We start from the raw sequence: 20,219 nt of genomic DNA on the forward strand, positions 1-20,219 counted from the left end.
CTAGTTGCCAGTGTAGCCATTTTATAATTCAGTATAAATTATATGAAATCCAACTCTTTTTCAACAGTAGAGCAGTTTTAAAATAAATTAAATAATAATAATTACTGAATTTGTGTTTTTACAACTAATTGTTCACATAAAGAAACAAAATGAATTACACTGTTATTATTATTACTATCATCAAATAATGACCTGTGTTCTGGAAAGCCATGACTGAGTTTGTGTGAACTGTGTATTATTATAGTGGCTTTATTTATGATTTTATGTGCAATTTAATTACATTCTTCTTATTCTTTTTGTATGTTTCATTATTTTTTTTCCTTCAAAAGTGTCAGTTTAATTTATTTTATTTTTTTAATTTTGTAATTTTTATCTGCAAATGTCATTTCTCCCATTGTTGATTGGTCCATCAGGGATTCAACAGCCAAGATAAGTGGTCCTTTTACTTAATTTAATTGAGAATTCCTGCTCTAGATATTTATTATAATAGAAAAGCACACCCTGCCTTTGGTCATAGCAGTATTTTAGAGTTCCATTGCCAAGATGTGTATGGTGATTGCTGGAGTATCATCCAGTAGGTAAAATTTTCGGTTTATTTTCAGAAGTTTATTGAGTATCAATAATCATCATTCAGTAAAAAAATATATATATATATATATATATATATATTTGCAAGGGAGGGGTGTTATTGATGATAGTGATGAACTGCAGCCAAGGAGAATTGAAGTATTGCAGGATAGTGAAAGGAGCTCATTTCAAGTTATTTAGTGTGAGATTGACACTGGCAGAATAAAATATACAGTTGGGTGCTACTATAGACCAGGTGATGGAATAGATGGTGGAGATGGTATGCATAAACAAATTGATGAAATGAGTGGAAGGAGGGTAATTATTATGGGGGATTTCAACTATGGTAACATTGATTGGAAGGAGGAGAGGACACATGTGAGGAAGGAAATGGATTTTATTCAATTATTAAGGGATAACTATCTGAAACAACATGTAATTGAAAATACTAGGGGTGTGAGAGTGCTTGACCTGGTAATTGCATCTCAAAATTTGACTGTAATGAATATGACCATGTTGCCACCTATTGGTGAGAGTGATCATAAGGTCTTGACCTGGGAGGTGGCTAAAGGTGTGCAATTTGTGATTAAGACAGGGTATATGTGGAATTACCTTGCTGGCAAGTATGACAAGCTTAGGAGATTGCTTGGATCAGTGCCATGGCATGTACAACTGCAAGGGCTGGACGTCGATAGAGCAAGGGAAGTGGTCAAAGAGCATTTACAGGAGGTTATGGCTGATTGTATACCTAAGGTCCGAATAGTGAAAAAGTAGGGGTTAAATGGATGAATAACACCATTAAGCTTGAGCTGCAAAAAAAGAAACAACTATGGAGGGAATTTAAAGAAAGGGGTGACCTGCAGGCACACGAACGGTATAAAGTGCAGGCCAGAAGGGTAACGAGTGTGGTAAAAACAGCAAAAGCCGATTATGAAAGGAAACTAGCTATGCAAGCAAAAGAGAATCCCAAACAGTTCTTTCAATATGCTGTAAGCAAGAAAAAACTATACATGGCAAAATGATTTTAAGGAATGACGATGGTAAAGAGTTCACTGAACCAGTCGATATAGTGGAGTTACTGAGCGCGCACTTTGCAAAAGTATATCATCCAGGTGGTGACGTTGAAAAAATGAAGGAACCATTAGTTTATACGGGAATTGTGATGAATGAAGTGGAGGTGAATAGTCTATTACAGAAACTTAATGTGAATACATCTGTGGGATTGGATGGTATACCGGCATGGGTCTTGCATGAAGCGGCTAAGGAATTATCAGTGCCCTTGACCATGTTGTTTAATCTGAGTCTCGGGTCTGGCTTAGTCCTGAAGGCGTGGAAAGAGGGGAAAATAGTTTCACTGCATAAAGGAGGATCCAGGACTATGGTTGCAAATTACCGACCGATCAGCATATCAGGAGTCGTTGTCAAGGTCTTGGAGAAAGTAGTCAAGGGAAAAATACAGGAATGGATTGATGAAAATGAGATACTGTACAGAGGACAGCATGGCTTTGTGAAGGGTAGATCATGCCTCAGTAACTTGCTTAAGTTATAACAAGGTGACGACTGAACTGGATAAGGGTAATGGGTTTACAGTGATACTGCTGGACCTGGCAAAGGCGTTTGACAGGATACCACATGGAATTCTAATCCGTAAACTACAACATATGGGAATGGATATAGGGTTGGCGAGATGGATAGCTGGGTGGTTGATGGAGAGATATCAAAGAGTAGTTTATTCAGGAGTAGAGTCCAAAAGACGGCCTGTGACTAGTGGTGTGCCACAGGGTTCTGTTCTTGGACCACTGCTGTTTAATCTGTTCATTAACGATATAAGGAAGGGTCTAAGTGGGACAGTTCATTTGTTCGCTGATGATGCAAAGTTGGGTAGGGCGATAGTGAATGCAGAAGATGTCAAAGTCTTGCAAGATGACTTAGATAGATTGGAGTTCTGGACTAAGGAGAATGGATGTCAATTTAATGTGACAAAATGTAAGGTTATGCATTTCGGAGGGAAAAGATTAGCAGCAGTATACCACATTGGTGGAACTATACTCCAAGAGATTGATGAGGACAGGGACTTGGGAGTGTTGGTGGATAGGGAGATGAAGTTTAGGGGGCACATTGCGAAAGTAGCTAAATCAGCTCATCAACTCACTTGGTTGTTGAAAAATACCTTGACGAGCAGAGACAAGCAAGTTATTGTACCTCTGTACCGAGCCCTGATAAGACCTCATCTCGACTACTGTGCCCAGATTTGGTCACCTCGGTTCCTTCTTGATGGGGAGGAGGTGGAGAGGATCCAGAGGCGAGTGACTAAGATGATAACAGGTCTATGGAATGAACCATATGAGAACAGGTTGAAGATTTGTGGGTTGCAGAAACTAGTTGATAGGCGGAAAAGGGGAGATATGATTGAGACATTCAAATTGCTAAAAGGATTCTATAGGATTAATTCAGAGGATATTTTTGAGATCAGGACTGGTGGTGGGAGAACTAGAGGACACCCATGGAAGCTGGGCAAGAGTGTGGTTAGCAGGGGTGTTAGAGCTGGGTTCTTTACTTTTAGAGTGGTAAATGAGTGGAATAAGCTGCCAGAGTCTGTTGTGGGTGCTATGACAGTGAGCGAGTTCAAGGCAAGGTATGATAGATACTGTGAGAATGTTGAACAGTTGTGTGAACATGATGTTTAGGGCCTCCCTCGATGAGTCTAAGGACTCCCTGGAATAGCCCGTAATAATAATATATATATATATATATATCCACTAGTTACAGATGTCATTGTCATATGAGAGTGTTTACACGTCACTAATTACATGAATGCGAGGTGTCCATTGAACTTAATATGATATTTAGATACCATTTGAAAGAAGATGGATACAAAACTTATACTTCTGATATATTTTATCCATGTGGCCATTTGGATAGTTAAATGAGAAATTCTGGACTTAATCATATGAGGAATAACTTATTTCTTCTGACATGACTATATGGTTTCATCAGAGACAAATTGAGATATTTGAGCAAAGACAGCTGTTTCACACTACTCAGACTCCTGTGCAGTAGATTAAGTTGCTCCTAAAAGTGAGCATTTTACTCCTAATATTAGTTAGGTAAGAGAAAGTACATTCAATTCTTGAAATCTGAGATTTGAATCAAAATCATATTGATTCAAATTAAATAATATTTATTATTGTCTGATGAAATTTCTGATCTTTGTAAAAACTAACTGCTATTCAATGACAATTTTTTTTCTCCTAATTTAGTTTTTGGTAAATGCTATAAATTGACCCCCAAAACTGACCTGTCCTTTTGCAGAAATTTGATCTCTTATTTTCACTTAATCATATGAACACCACAAAGTAAGAATGGTGTTAGTGTGTGCAATAAATTATGTACACCAGGAAAAGAATATGATTGTTTATTCTTTTAAAAATGCATACATACTTTTTTTTTTAGGTTTTTCATAATTGAAATGGCAGAGAACAGCAATAATAATCTCAATTTGAGTCAGTTGTCCAGAGGATTTGCAGGGAAAAGAGGTAGTGTTCCTTTAGCTCGAGGAGGCAGGTAGGTTTGCATATTATGCTGAGTCAGTTCAATATATATATTATATATATGGGTTGTAATAATATAACTTGTTTTATCTCTTCAGAAAAAGGTTAGGACTGAAGATAATTCAGTCCTCTTAATTATCTTCAGCCTGATTCAGTTAATTCCTCTGAATTACGATATTTTTCGATAGATAACACGCACCCCCAACATTTTCATCACTTCTTTTGATGTATAGATCATGCACCAACTAGCGGTAGAGTTAGGAAGTACAGACAAGGACGGAGAAATTCTTTAAAAGCACGCGCATTGCTAGTAGCAGTGATCGATTGTTTTTAATTTCAAATTTTCACAATTTTCATCGAATTACCCATGGAAGACAGAAGTACTTCTCGGAGAAAATCCTACACAGTGCAGTTCAAGCTTGAAGTAGTAGAAGTAGCAAAGGAAAAAGGTAATTGTGAAGCTGGTAGATTGTTTAGTGTTGGAGAAAGTAGTGTTCGTGAATGGTGAAAGGCTGAAACAGTCCTGAAATGTTTACATATGAGGAAACGTGCTATGAGGTTTAGAAGGTGCTTGTGGCCAACCATAGAAAAAAAACTGTTTGATTGGGTTGTTAGTGAACGAGCTAAAGGTATGAGAATATCTATGTTTGTGTGTTGCACGAATCGAAAAGAATTGCGCAAAATGATAATATAAAGGATTTCAAGTCCTACCCATCTTGGGTTTTTGGATTTATGAAGAAAAACAATTTAAGTTTTGACATACCTAGTTCTAGAACTGTGAATCTGAAGGGAGCAAAAGAGGTTTCAGTTGCTACAACAGGGCACAAAAGGTCTATTGAGTCTGATGAAGAATTTTTTTGGATTTGAATAGTGTAATGTTCAATAAATATTAAGTAATACTTCTACCTTAGTTTTGTTATTACATTTGATTTACCTCTCATACCTTTCAAATATATACTGCGCATGTTCATTTTTAACAAATTTATGACTTTTTTTGTATGGATAACATGTGCGTTATCTATCGAAAAATGCTGTATACAGACATTAATACTAACAAGGCTACAGTTAATGTCTTTATGGCTTAGCTGGTAGTGATTGCAGACACAGGTGGTAAGTGCATCTTTTGGGAAACTTGATTTTTTTTTTTTTTTTTTTTTTTTTTCTCTGTAGTTTAACTTTTATGAGACAGAAGCATACAAACAATATCTAAGAAACTCAATAGACTCATTAGTAATGTGATCCAATCAACAGATATATGATGTGTGATATATGATCATATATGTCAGAAGTGATTTCTTCTGTTCCCTTCCTGGTCTTATTATGGTAGTATAGCTTTTCTCCCTCCTTGAAACTTAGGTTTTTATCTCCTCAAAATACTGTCTAGAGAACATAGTTAATAAGCATGATATACTTACATTGTAGCATTAATTGTTTTAGTATACCTGATCATATATGGTGGTAGGGTTTTTGCTTCCTTGAAAACATAGGCTTTTTTTTTTTAAATTATTTATTTATTTTTATTATTATTATTATCTTGACATAGGGGATAAACTTTTCAGAAAGCATACACAATTAATAAACATCATATGCTTAGTTCATAGTCTTAGTTGTTTTGGTGTAACCATAAACCATCTACAGCAACAAGAAACGGTATCTTCTTTATTTGGTTTAGAGTAGAGAATAGACATCTTAAATACAGCTGTGTTTTAAGTGCTTACTTGAATTTGTCCAATGATTTAATGATAGACACTTCATCTATATTGATTTAAAGATAATATAAGTAATTCTGCAGTATTTTGTTACTGTTGCAAGAGGAGCATCAGGCACAAAGCATACATTAATGCTTACACAGGTGTTAATATAGTAAGATGCAAAAAGAAAGTAAAACAAAAGGTTATCCTAGTAAGTACTATCTATGGGAGTGCTTGTAGACAATCTTGGCTGTAGCTTGACACTTTTTTAATTAATTTCCAAATTTATTGTAAAATTAATGTATAATTAATATCTAAGTTTTAGGTACTTTAATATGGCCATACTTGTTAAGATTTGGTATATGTTTAAAGATGGCCAAGTCTAAAATAATGAATCTCCTCCTTGGGAGTCACTTAACCTCTCTACTGGCTGTGGTGGATGAAATAGGAGACCAAATTGCACTTCTTATCCATGTTATTCAATATGTGTTACAGAATCGTATCCAGATTTTGCTGGACATCTATAGACGTCATGGCCGGTTGGGGTGTTAAGAGTCAAAGCTAAATAACTGAGAGGAGCCACCACCACCATGAGGAATATCAATGAGAAAAGAAGTAGAACTGGCAGAAGAATTAGAGAAGAAGTATCACATATACTTAGATTGTTCTAAATAAAGTGATTTTGTTATAACAGGTGAGATTGTTCTAAATAACAAATACAAGATATTATATACACGAAGTAATGATCAAAGAAAGGAACAAGTAGACATAGCATTCATGACTAAAAATAAGAATAATTTTGTGATATGGGCAAAATAAAGAAAAAGTTGGTCCTTGTTGAACATCTGAACAGCAGAGCAGGAAATGAATAATAGATATATATAAATGTTTTGAGAAAATATGGAGAAAAAGGTGAAGCTACTAATAATAGTATCAGCCCGATTTCTGTTCAGAACATGGACTAGTCATTACTAATGCCATTTTCCAATAGACAGATGTGGGCTCATTTCACATGGAGAAAAGACATAAGAAAAATCTCATTGACCATTTAAAATGTTGATAGCGGTGATATCTTCAGTCTGGTTCACAACATGAGTAATACTGAAAATTTACAATAGGAAGTGATCACCATTTAGTTTTGAACAGGATAAAATCGAATATTGTATTTAAAAAGAAAAGTGTTCAAGAAAGTTTTAAAAACAATTAAATTTGAGCAGCTATCAGGAGTTAACTTGACACTCAAATATACAAAAATTATTCAAGAAAAAATGAAATACATTGAAATTGAAAACAATCTAGTCTCGGAAACTTGGTGGTAGATACTGAAGAAAGCATTGATGTATGTGATGAAGTTGCCAGATCTAAAACTTACTAGAGTCACAGTTATTTGATCTGAATAATTCATATAAAGTATATAAAATGCATTCATGCATGCTGTCCTAATGAGAAGAACAAAATATCCATCTGAACAAATGTAGGAAATATATCTGCTATAATAATTATAGCAAGTCAGATCTAACAGACTATGCCCTTGACATTCTACACAGAATCAAAGTAAAGGATGAAAAGAAAATATAGATGGGAGAAAAAAAAATATTCCACAGAAGATTTTAGAATCAGCATTAGCATTTAAGCTGCTGCTTAAGTATACCAGCTGATTAAACTGTCGAAAGTTGTATAACCCTTGACTAGACAAGTGTCCTCTAGGAAAGCATGCATCTAGCATGCTTTCCTAGATGACACTTGCTAGGACATGAAGGGTGAAATACAGTTTGAGAGGAACACCAAGAATCTTTTACCCAAGAAATTAAAAAATGGTAACTTGAAACATAACTTAAACTGCACAAAATAGTAATACAACTGCAATGTTTATTCTTGGAGTAAATCTCTCTTTTTTGTGAAATACACTAAATAGAAATAATTTACTCTTCATATAGTCAAAGAATAATACATAGTGTTAAAATTTTCTCTTCCAGAACAGAATATGTTTTGAAGCCACAAATATTTTGCTCACATCATAACAGTACTATTATGTGAGCTGCTGTTTTCATATTTTCTGTAGTCTCGAGGATGTTGTACATGAAATGGAAGATGCTAAAAATCACTTGATGCAATCTTACCTTACTAGAGAAAGAGGAGACTCATTTGATATCAATGAATAATTCATAGAAAGGTTTAGTCTTTGTAAAGTATCCTTTAATAGCACTTAAAAATGTTTAGGCCACTCTCTGAGCACAATTTTAAAATTAATCAACTGTTTGGATATTCGATCAGAAATTTGCTTGAGAATTTCTTTTAATTAGCTTAAGAAAGCAAGGTGAGTACATATTTGGTAAAAATTTTAAAACAATCTACAAAAGATATGAAGCATTATGAAATGTAAATATTTAACAATTTCATTGTTATGGAAAATAAGACTTCCATCATTCTTGAATGATAATTAGCTATGATATACTTTGATTTTTATGCATCTAAAAATTTTAACACATTTTAATGTTTTCTATCAGATGGCATACAAAATTTTCAATAATTTGAGATCTTTTTTCCTCAATGTGTTTGATTTACACACAAGTTGAGGTTTTGCTTACAAAAAAAAAAAAAAAAATCTAAGTTAAAGGGAGATGGTAAATCCCGTTTTATTTTATAGCTGGTTACGAAATTCGGATAGAAATCCATCGAATCCATAGAGTTTCATGCCGAAAAAACTATCGGCGAGCCCAAGTGTAAGCGATCACTTGGGTAGTACAACACCAGGGCAACTCCAAGCAAAGGTGGAGCAAGCTCCACCTTTGCTTGTGATCACTTACACTTGGGCTCGCCGATAGTTTTTTCAGCATGAAACTCTATGGATTCGATGGATTTCAATCCAAGTTTTGTACCCGTCTATAAAATAAAACGGGATTTACCATCTCCCTTTAACTTAACTTATGTCGCCGGTAAAATAGCCTTTTGGCTTATTATAGTAAAATAATAATCTCTTAAATACGAGTTAACATGGTGTTTTGGATTTGCACATAGTCTCAGATTAGAACCAACATTTCAGTTATTGATATAATGAAGTCTTTAATCAAAAATATTAGTAAACAGCTGATAGCACTAATAATATAATATGGGATGCTGGGCATAGTCAGTCTTAAGTATGCTGTACCAAGGCAACTTATGCTGTTCTTGTAAATTCATAATTCCTTCTAAAATTTTTATAGTTTTAAAAGGTAAACCTTGTTTGCTTGTTATATAACACTGATATTTATTCTCCTTTCTTTTAATAATTAACAGTATATATATTGGAGGCATGAGATGGTTCATGTAAAAAAAAATAAAAAAAAAAAAAAACGGTTTGATCTCTAGGGCAGAGTTACAGGATAATCCTTATCCACTGCTCTGATGTGCAATAGATTTACAGTCTTTCATGGATGAGATAATCATTAAAAAAAAAAAATAGTCATTATTCATCTAAAAGATATTTGTCATAAAGTGAAGCTCTGATCCACTGTTTGGCCTGAACCCAGCTTATTCTTCTCCAGGTTTCTTGTCCACAATTTTTCTTAGCCACATTTTATATATGTTTGCATCAATCTTACCTGGAACATTTAGTAGAGTAATTTCCTCTATAATTTTCACATTTAGTTTTATTTCCTTTTCCTTCTACCTCTACTTCTGTCTTTTCTATTACCTTCTACCTCAACAGTTTAATCATCTACTCTACTCATCCATAATTCAACTTTCTGACCAGGCTTTCTGAATTATGCAGTGTAGCCACTGTAAAACATACTTCTATATTTGAGCATTTTTTTGTTGAATATCATTTACTCCATCTATCTTTCCATATTTCAGGCTTTTTGATAGTTTTTTCCTATCTCATGCATTTGACATATATTTCTCATTGCATTTCTCCTGAATATTTTTTAACACTGTTCTGTCACTTCTTGTTTTATTTAGCAATCTTTCCAGACATAAAGAATATGTTTATCGTTAGTTTTCATATCACTTTTATCATCTCTAATTCTTTTTATAGTACTCTTTTCTCCATTTCTCAATTTTTTCAATAGCTTCCTAAACATTTTGCCACCTTCCTGATATTTACTTGATATATTCTCACCATTCTTCCTATGACCTTTTACACAGATCCAGCTATCTGACATTTTTCTTCTATTTCTTTAAAGCAGCAAATACAGAGAAGAAAAATGTATTTGTAAATGTATATTCCACTTAAATATTAAAAATCTACTTGATTTTGTGAGTATGTTTCAGTATGGCAAAATTTATATTATATTATTATTATTTATATTTAAGTGAAATATTTATATCTTTAATTATCTCCTTACAAAGTATTGCAATTACTTATAAAAATAACACTAGGATTTTCATACTTTAATAAGGCCTTGTGGGAAGTTACTAATTTATTATGATTATGTGGCACCTCCCAGGACTCATTGCTGGAGGCACTCTATACTGCAACCCCATCTTCTTGGCACAGCTATTAATAATGCATGGCATATTACTTACAAATGGATGATTTGCTACTGTTTTTTTGTCCAAAGGAGTATATATGTTTTCATGTTTCTTTTAAAAGTTATTCTAATTGGTAGAATAAAGTTTTTAGTTATTGAATTATTAGGTTTTAGTATGATTTTCATTTTCTTTCATTATATCAAATGTCTGTAATTTCTTGCAGTTCTTTTCTTTAGTACATACCTTTTAAGCTACTGTTACTTGGCTGTTTTAGGTGTTTTGTATCATGCAACAGTTTAACCATCTGCATTTTTACTGACAAGAATGTCTTATTACCAGACTACCATCTATCCGAGGACCAAGAGACTTGACTCTAGGAGGTGCTCCAAAACGAGTATTCACACCAAATATTCCAGCAAAACGGGATAGAAGTGCAAAAACTAAAAATGAAGAGTAAGTTTAATTTTTAATAATTTTACTTAAAATCTTTAATAATGATAATGGATGTACTGGATAATGAACTTTTATTGAAATAAAATATCAGTAACTAAATTTAGCTAAGCTAGCTTAGTGTGTAATGCTGTATAACAGTTCTCGTCTTTTTTTCTCATTCTATTTGCTTTAGTAAATTGTCTCATAGTTTATTTAGAAGAATCCTACTGTTTTGCTGTTCTTTTCTCTATATAATCAGAGTTCCTTTACTACAAGATTTCAGCTGATTTGCTGTCGATGCTTTTACAATGATGGTACACTTCTAGTTATGTTGGAGTTAAAGTATTTAGTCTTGCTACTAAGTAAATCACTTAAGTATGTAAGAGCTAAATAAATAAATGACCTGTAATTTTCAAAGCAATGAAAAGAATTCAGAAATGCAGTATGAAAAACACAACACTTTTCCTAGTAATTATTTACAATATGAAGAATTACTAATTTTTAATTTTAAGAAGAATCAGAATAGTTTTTTATAAAAATGTTGTGATTTATTTTTTCAGAAGCATGTTTAAAATCAAATGGAATGAAAAGTAACCAGTAATAAGCTCTTTATTCTGTTGTTCCTCTAAAAGGAACTACAAAATAAAAAGAGCAGCATTTAGAGAAGAGTGGAAATACAAAACTCTAAAAAGAATTGCCCAGGTAACTTGCATGGTGCTTTGTGACAGCCTAGCAATGCATTAGAGATCAGAACTTGATGATGATGAAAGAACAGTTATCTCTCTCTTTGTTAGAAAATAAATGTTATTTGTGCTTTAAATGTCATAGTAGTTTGATGGCATTTGTGTAAATCAGAGTTTAATGCAGTATATAAAAACACTACTGACTGACCACTGCACTAAATACATAGTGTAATATCCTACACAGATAGCATTGCTGTTAAGATGCTATATTGTCATTATAGTTTAATAACAAACATAAATATATTTTTGATATTTGAGAAGATGAATCTTGTAAGCAACTTGCAACATAGATGAATTGAGTAGATATATATATATATATATACACACAAGAGGAAATTAGGCAAAACATTAAACTAAAACTTAATTTATAAGTTGGTGTTCAAACCAGCTTTAATTTATGGATGTGAAAGTTGGGTTAGAAATGAAACATTTGATTAAATACTAAAAATCACAGATATAAGCGTTCTGAAAAAATTCAAAGGAGTGAACTGATGCATCAATGCATAATTAATTATATTAAAAATGAAGATATGAGAATGGAACTTTTTAAGATAACTTTCTGAGATTAAGTTCATTGGCCATTGTGAGACTAATGCTTTGCTTTTTGGTGGGCTTGAAATGACTTAAAAAAGGTTCCTTGGTCTCTATGGCAAGATTCTGGATTATATAAAAAATTAATAGCAATAAAAGATCTTGCTCATAGTCTTAATGCACTTATAGATTTATGACTTTTTATAGATAGTCACAAAGAAGAAAAAGAAGGAGAAAAAAAAATCAGCATTCAAGAATGTGCAAGCTGAGCTGATCTAAGGCGGCATCATCATTTAAATATAATGTGAGAGGAAAGGCTAACAAAACAGGTGCTTGATGCTAAGATGGTAAGGAAAAAGATCTGAGAGATGACAAGGATGATGTGGATTGATGCAGTTAGTGTAGTATCTTAGAAGACTGAAATGTTATACTATATATATGACCATATTAGATGCTGTCAAATAACACATTAATTGGTAGAAAATTATTGATAGGAAGTTAAGAATAATATAAATTTCATGATGTAATACTGTCATAGTATCCACTGTACTCCATCAGACTGCGTATCAGAAATTTGATGATGATAAAAATTATCACAAAATACAGCAGATATTTCACTAAATTTAACCAATCCATCATCATTGATACAATAGACAAACTTTAAAGGTAAAACTTAACAGTTGTTGGTTTCATGTTATGACAATGCTATGAGTCCCATTTTAAAAGGCCTTCAAAGAAAGAAAGCTTTAAAGGCCTTACTACATCATTCATCTAAAATGATTATAATAATTATCTCTCCTTGCCAAAAGTTTGAGAGATTTTAATCCTAAGTAACTGTAAATAATATTTTTATTGTTACTTTTTATTTTTTTATTATTTTATTTATATTGTTATTTTATTAGGTAGTGACCACTTCCTCATTAAAATAAAATTAAGATTACCACCTAAATGGCTACAAATAACAAGAACACAAAGAAAATTTAAAACATTTGTTTATAAAACTAGATTATTAAACGACAAAAATATACAATGGTTATATGAACAAAGAATTAACCAATATTGAGATAAAATAAAACAGAATAAAGAAATAGAAATAAAATGGCTTAATATAAAAATGATATTAAATGCAGTAGCAAATGAAAGCTCAGAAAAGACCAAAAAAATTCAATAAAAGGAAATATGATACAATCAGAGAAATAATCAAAAAGAAAAAAAAAAAAAAAAAATCAGCTAACGCCTTTTTATTCCCGTATATACGGGAGTAGGCGAGGCCATTTAGCCCTATCTAACTTTTGGAGACTGAGTGGGCAGTTCAATCTCCACTGGTACCCAATCAGAGACAGATGGCCCAAGGCTATCACTAATTAAGCAGTACGCAGTGAAGAGAGACGGCTCAAATGTGCCGCCATCTCGTGGTCCCTAACCTTAACACAATATATTTTTTTTTTTTAATGTCTGAAATAATGTGGGTTCTACGGTCGATTTTCTTGAGTTTACAGGACGAAAAACCCGAGTTTCCGGGAGGAAAAACCTGCTTGCCCGTGCCAGAGATCGACTAACTCGGGAACCGGTCGAAAAAAGGCTTAGAAAAATTTCCTCTAGTCGCCGACTAGACTCGAAACCAAGACTTCCTTCGTGCGGCCAAGCGCAGTGGTGTGCCAACGCCACATCCACTGAGCTACACAGGCTCTAGAAAAAAAGAAACCTATCATAAATGGTTAAGCAGTAAAAGATTAGAAGATGAAATAGAATATAAAAGAATATGAGCCAAAGCTAAAAGAAGTCAGAAAAAACATAGAGAATCATGGAACAAATTTGTTTCTAATTTAGAACATGAATAAGACCCAATGTATATCATCATCATCAAATTCCTGCCATGTACCCTCAAGGGGTGTACAGGATATGATAGTACTACATGAAAAAAATTACATCATTAATAACTTCAAAGCTGTATAACTGAGAGGAGACCTCCACATAGCCTTTAAAGGAATGCAGAGAACCGACCAGGGCTTCGGACCTAATGTCCCATCCTCACCTTCTCGTGGTGCACCCTGTTGGGTATCTACTTGGATACTGAACGAACGAGGATGGGCTGGCAATTTGGGATTTAGCCAACCAAATTGTATTCTTATTAGTTAAGACCAAAATAAAAAATGATGGTACAACATGACAAAATTTCATGCCGGCTGGGGCATCGCCCGGTTAAACAAGATCCCCGTTGTGTTCGCCAGGGCGAACAGCGAAAAAGAAAATTACTGGAACAAATCTGAAAACACACCCCAACTCAACATCATCAGAGTTAAAGATTGGTACTATCAACATAAGAAGCCTGAATGGCAAAGAAATGGAGCTAGCTGAGGAATTAGATAAGTACCAGATCGACATAATAGGGGTGACTGAAACAAAAAAGACAAAAACTGGTGAGATCTTTCTGAGCAATAAATACAAAATGTTATATTCAGGCAATGATAATCAGGGAAAAGAAGGAGTAGATATAGTATTCAACAGTAAATACGAGGCTAATCTTCTTGAATGGCAGGCAGTCTCAAGTAGAGTGATGTAGGCAAATATGAGAATGGGGAACTGGACAATGAGACTTATTTTTGTGCCTACGGTCCCACAGAAGGTTCTACTAAGGTAGAGGTGGAGGAATTTTTTGAGGCTTTAGAAAAAGCAACTGACACAATGAAAAAGAAAAAGTTGGTCCTCGTTGGGGATCTAAATAGCAGAGTAGGAAATGATTGTGAGACATACAAAAATATTTTGGGAAAATTTGGAGAAAAGAGCAAAGCTAATAATAATGGCAAATATTTGTTGGATTTCTGCTCAGGACATGGACTGGTTATTACTAACACCATGTTCCAACATAAAAATGTGTACAAATTCACAATGAGAGAAGAGGCAAGGAATAAGAAAAGTCTCATTGACTATGTTATTGTTGATAGTGATGTTTTCTCCCTGGTACAGGACACCAGAGGGTACAGAGGATTTGAAATTGGAAGTGATCACTATTTAGTCTTGAGCAGGATAAAATTGAATTTCATATTGAAAAGAAGAACATGTAAGAAAGTTTTAAAGCGAATAAAAGTTGAGCAGCTCTCAGATGTGAACTGTAGATTAAAATACACAAAGATTATTGAAGAAAAAATGAAAGAGTTTGAGAACAGGAACCAAATCTTGGAGATTCAGTGGCAAGCCTTGAAGAAAACCATGATTGATTCAGCTAGAGAGGTATATGGTGAAGTTGTCTGCAAGGATAGAAAAATTAGAACTCCATGGTGGACACAGGAAGTTAAAGAGGCTGTGAAGGAAAAGAAGAAAGCCTATCAAAAGTTCCTGGAAAATAAGTAAGCTTGTGCTCTTAGAGAATACAGAGATAAATGCAAGAATGCTAAACACTGAAAAACTAACTTAAACAAAAGTCACGGGAGGACTTTGGCAAGAATATAGAAAATAAATATCAAGAAGGTGGCAAAATATTCTGGAGGTTGTTGAAGAAGCTTAAGAATGGAGGAAAGAGTGCTGTAAAAGGAGTTAGAGATGATAAAGGTGACATGAAAACAGGAGAAAAATATATCCTTGAAGTATGGAATAATTACTTTAAAACTGCTAAATGAAACAAGCAATGATGACAGCACAGTGGTAAAAAACATTAACCAGACATGCAGTCAGGAATACATATCCATACATGAAGTAGAAAAAGCTATCAGCGGCTTGAAATGTGGAAAGCCAGCAGCAGTAGATGATATTCGACCAGAAATGCTGAAGTATGGTGGTATAAAAGTCTTAGTCTTACAATAAAAGATTAAACAGAATAGGCAAAGAAAGATTAGCAAAACAAGTGTTCTCTGCCAGGTTGGCAACAAAACGACCCAGAGGAAGACCAAGATATATGGATTGATACATACAAAGTGCCTTAGACGATAGAAATATAGGATCTGATAATGTTGGAGTCTTGACAAGTGACAGACTGATTTGGAGGAAAATTGTAAATAGGAAGTTGGTAATTATGTAATTTTTTTCATGTAGTACTATCATATCCTGTAAACCCCTTGAGGGTACATGGCAGGAATTTGATGATGAAGTCTTACAGTGGCTGCACTGCATAGTTCAGAAAGCCTGGACAGCGGCACGAATTCCTGATGATTGGAGTAGAGCTCTCATAGTACCCATATATAAAAAGGCAAATAAAACTGAATGTGAGAATTACAGAGATATTTCCCTACTGAGTGTTCCTGGCAAGATCTATGCAAGTATACTTGATAAACGGTTGAGAAGAATCGTGGAAGAAAAGCTGGGTGAAGAACAAGCTGGATTCAGGCCAAATAGAGGCTGTCAGGATCAGATCTTCACTTTACGACAAATAGTTGAGAAAGCATGGGAATATAATAAAGATCTGTATTTAAGTTTTGTCAATTTGGAAAAGGCATATGACAAGGTGCCAAGAGAGAAGCTATTCAATACACTGCAGTTATATGGTGACAATGGGGCATTATATCAAGCAATACTTAGTCTTTATTCGAGTTGTAAGTCAGCAGTTAGAATTGAAGGACGTACAGGAAGATGGTTTAATGTTAAATCTGGTGTGAGACAAGGATGTACATTATCCCCTTTGTTATTCATTATCTATATGAATCACATTATGAAGGAAAGTGGTATTAAACATGGTATCAAAATTGCAGATGTTAATGTCAGCTGTTTGCTTTATGCGGACGATGTTATTCTTCTAAATAAATCCGCTAGAAGTCTGCAACATTCTCTGACTAAATTGAATAACTGTTGTAGTAGATATGGTATGAAGGTTAGCAACAAAAAGGACAAAGACAATGAAAATAGGCAGAATCGTTGAAAATGTCAACTATGTTGTGAATGGAGAACCTGTGGAACAAGTAAAACATTTCAGCTACTCAGGCACGATTTATAGTGAAGATGGTAAATTAAATATAGAAATAGACAACAGAATCAGCAAAGCTGGTATGGTGGAAAGTCAATTGAATAAATTCATATGGAATAAGAGAGAAATTAGTCGGAACACTAAATTAGCTGTATACAAGACAGTGTTCAAACCTGTTTCAACTTATGGATCTGAGAGCTGGGTCAGAAGTAAAACACTTGACCAAAGACTAGAGAATGTAGATATGAGAGTCCTGAGAAAGATTGTAGGCGTAAACAGATGTGGCATCAATGGCAATATCATATTAAAAACGAGGATATTAGGAAAGAACGTGACATTGTCTTGTCAGCATCCAGGAATGCGTTGCAAAACTAATCTCAGGTGGTATGGTCAGTTAAACAGAATGGGCGAAGAAAGATTAGCAAAACAAGTGTTCTCTGCCAGGTTGGCAGCAAAACGACCCAGAGGAAGACCAAGATATAGGTGGATTGATATGGTACAAAGTGCCTTAGACGATAGAAATATAAGATCTGATAATGTTGGAGTCTTGATAAGTAACAGACTGATTTAGAGGAAAATTGTAGATAGGAAGTTAGTAATGATGTAATTTTTTTTTTTTTTCATTTAGTACTATCATATCTTGTACACCCCTTGAGGGTACATGGCAGGAATTTGATGATGATGACTAACTTCCAATCTACAATTTTCCTCCAAATCAGTCTGTTACTTGTCAAGACTCCAACATTATCAGATCTTATATTTCTATCATTTAAGGCACTTTGTGCCATATCAATCCACCTTTATCTTGGTCTTCCTCTGGGTCATTTTGCTGCCAACCTGGCAGAGAACACTTGTTTTGCTAATCTTTCTTCACCCATTCTGTTTAACTGACCATATCACCTGAGATTAGCTCTGCAAACGCATTCCTGGATGCTGACAATGTCACGTTCTTTCCTAATATCCTTGTTTTTAATATGATATTGCCCTTGATGCCACATCTGTTCATTCCTATAATCTTTCTCAGGACTCATATCTGCGGTCTCTAGTCTTTGGTCAAGTGTTTTAGTTCTGACCCAGCTCTCAGATCCATAAGTTAAATCTGGTTTGAACACTGTCTTGTATACAGCCTAATTTAGTGTTCTGACTAATTTCTCTCTTATTCCATATGAATTTATTCAATTGACTTCCTGCCATACCAGCTTTGTTGATTCTGTTGTCTATTTCCATATTTAATTTACCATCTTCACTAAAAATCGTGCCTAAGTAGCTGAAATCTTTTACTTGTTCAACAGGTTCTTCGTTAACAACGCAGTTGACATTTTCAATGATTCTGCCTATTTTCATTGTCTTTGTCTTTTTATTGCTGACCTTCATATCATATCTATTACAACAGTTATTTAATTTAGTAAGAGAATCTTGCAGACTTGTAACAGATTTATTTAGAAGTATAACATCATCTGCATAAAGCAAAGAGCTGACATTAACATCTGCAATTTTGATATCATGTTTAATACCACTTTTCTTCATAATGTGATCCATATAGATAATGAATAACAGAGGGGATAATGTACATCCTTGTCTCACACCAGATTTAAAATTAAACCATCTTCCTGTACTGCCTTCATTTCTAACTGCTGATTTACAACTCAAATAAAATCTAAGTATTGCTTGATATAATGCCCCATTGACACCATATAGCTGTAGCGTATTGAATAGCTTCTCTCTTGGCACCTTGTCATATTCCTTTTCCAAATCGACAAAACTTAAATACAGATCTTTGTTATATTCCCATGCTTTCTCAGCTATTTGTCGTTAAGTGAAGATCTGATCCTGACAGCCTCTATTTGGTCTGAATCCAGCTTGTTCTTCACAAAGCTTTTCTTCCACAATTATTCTCAACCGTTTATCAAGTATACTTGCATAGATCTTGCCAGGAACACTCAGTAGAGAAATACCTCTGTAATTCTCACATTCAGTTTTATTTCCCTTTTTATATATGGGTACTATGAGAGCTCTACTCCAATCATCGGGAATTCGTCCCTCTGTCCAGACTTTCTGAATTATGCAGTGCAGCCACTGTAAGACTTTTATATCACTATACTTCAGCATTTCTGGTCGAATATCATCTACTCCTGCTGCCTTTCCACATTTTACGCCTTTGATGGATTTTCCTACTTCAAGTATGGATATGTATTCCTGACTGTATGCCTGGTCAGTGTTTTTTTACCACTGTGCTGTCATCACTGCTTGTTTCATTTAGCAGTTTTTGAAAGTAATTACTCCATTCTTCAAGGATATCTTTTTTCTCTCATTTTCATGTCACCTTTATCATCTCTAACTCCTTTTACAGCACCCTTTCCTCCATTCCTAAGCTTCTTCAACAACCTCCACAATATTTTGCCACCTTCCTGATATTTATTTTCTATATTCTTGCCAAAGTCCTCCCATGACTTTTGTTTTGCTAGTTTTACACACTGTTTAACATTCTTGCATTTGTCTCTGTATTCTTTAAGAGCACAAGCTGACTTATTTGCCAGAAATTTTTTATATGCTTTCTTCTTTTCCTTCGCTGCCTCTTCAACTTCCTGTGTCAACCATGGAGTTGTACTTTTTCTATCTCTGCAGACAACTTCACTACATGCCTCTCTAGCTGAATCAATCAGGGCTTTTTTGAAGGCTTGCCAATGAATCTCCAAGGTTTGATTCCTGTTCTCAAACTCTTTAATTTTTTCTTCAATAATCTTTGTGTATTTTAATCTACAGTTTACATCTGAGAGCTGCTCAACTTTTATCATCATCATCCTCAAATTCCTGACATGTACCCTCAAGGGGTGTACAGGATATGATAGTAATATAATATCATATCCTGTATGATAGTAATACATGAAAAATTTACATCATTACTACTTTCCTATCTACAATTTTCCTCCAAATCAGTCTGTTACTTGTCAAGACTCCAATATTATCATTATCAGATCTAATATTTCTATCGTCTAAGGCACATTGTACTGTATCAATCCACCTATATCTTGGTCTTCCTCTGGGTCGTTTTCCTGCCAACCTGGCAGAGAACACTCGTTTTGCTAATCTTTTCTCGCCCATTCAGTGACCATACCACCTGAGATTAGCTCTGCTAATGCATTCCTGGATGCCGACAATGTCAAGTTCTTTCCAAATATCCTCGTTTTTAATATGATAATGTCATTGACACCATCTATTCACGCCTCTAATCTTTCTCAGGACTCTCATATCTGCGGTCTCTAGTTTTTGGTCAAGTGTTTTACTACTGACCCAGCTCTCAGATCCATAAGTTAAAACTGGTTTGAACACTGTCTTGTATACAGCTAATTTACTGTTG

At 34.2% G+C, this 20,219-nt stretch overlaps 1 protein-coding gene across 1 annotated transcript in view; it reads left to right on the forward strand.

The window, feature by feature from the left end:
- Positions 1-20,219, forward strand: part of Polr3D (RNA polymerase III subunit C53) — a 90,883-nt gene that overhangs the window by 4,131 nt on the left and 66,533 nt on the right. Inside the window, exons 2-3 of the mRNA XM_090403914.1 lie at positions 4,021-4,131; positions 10,601-10,714. Of these exons, the coding sequence (XP_090260040.1) occupies positions 4,037-4,131; positions 10,601-10,714 (209 nt within the window). The 5' untranslated portion in view covers positions 4,021-4,036. The remainder of the gene's footprint in view (positions 1-4,020; positions 4,132-10,600; positions 10,715-20,219) is intronic.

This window comes from Typopeltis vanoorti, chromosome 14 (genome assembly GCF_054136105.1).
Source record: "Typopeltis vanoorti isolate ZY-2024b chromosome 14, IOZ_Tvanoo_1.0, whole genome shotgun sequence".
NCBI classification, from domain to species: domain Eukaryota; kingdom Metazoa; phylum Arthropoda; class Arachnida; order Uropygi; family Thelyphonidae; genus Typopeltis; species Typopeltis vanoorti.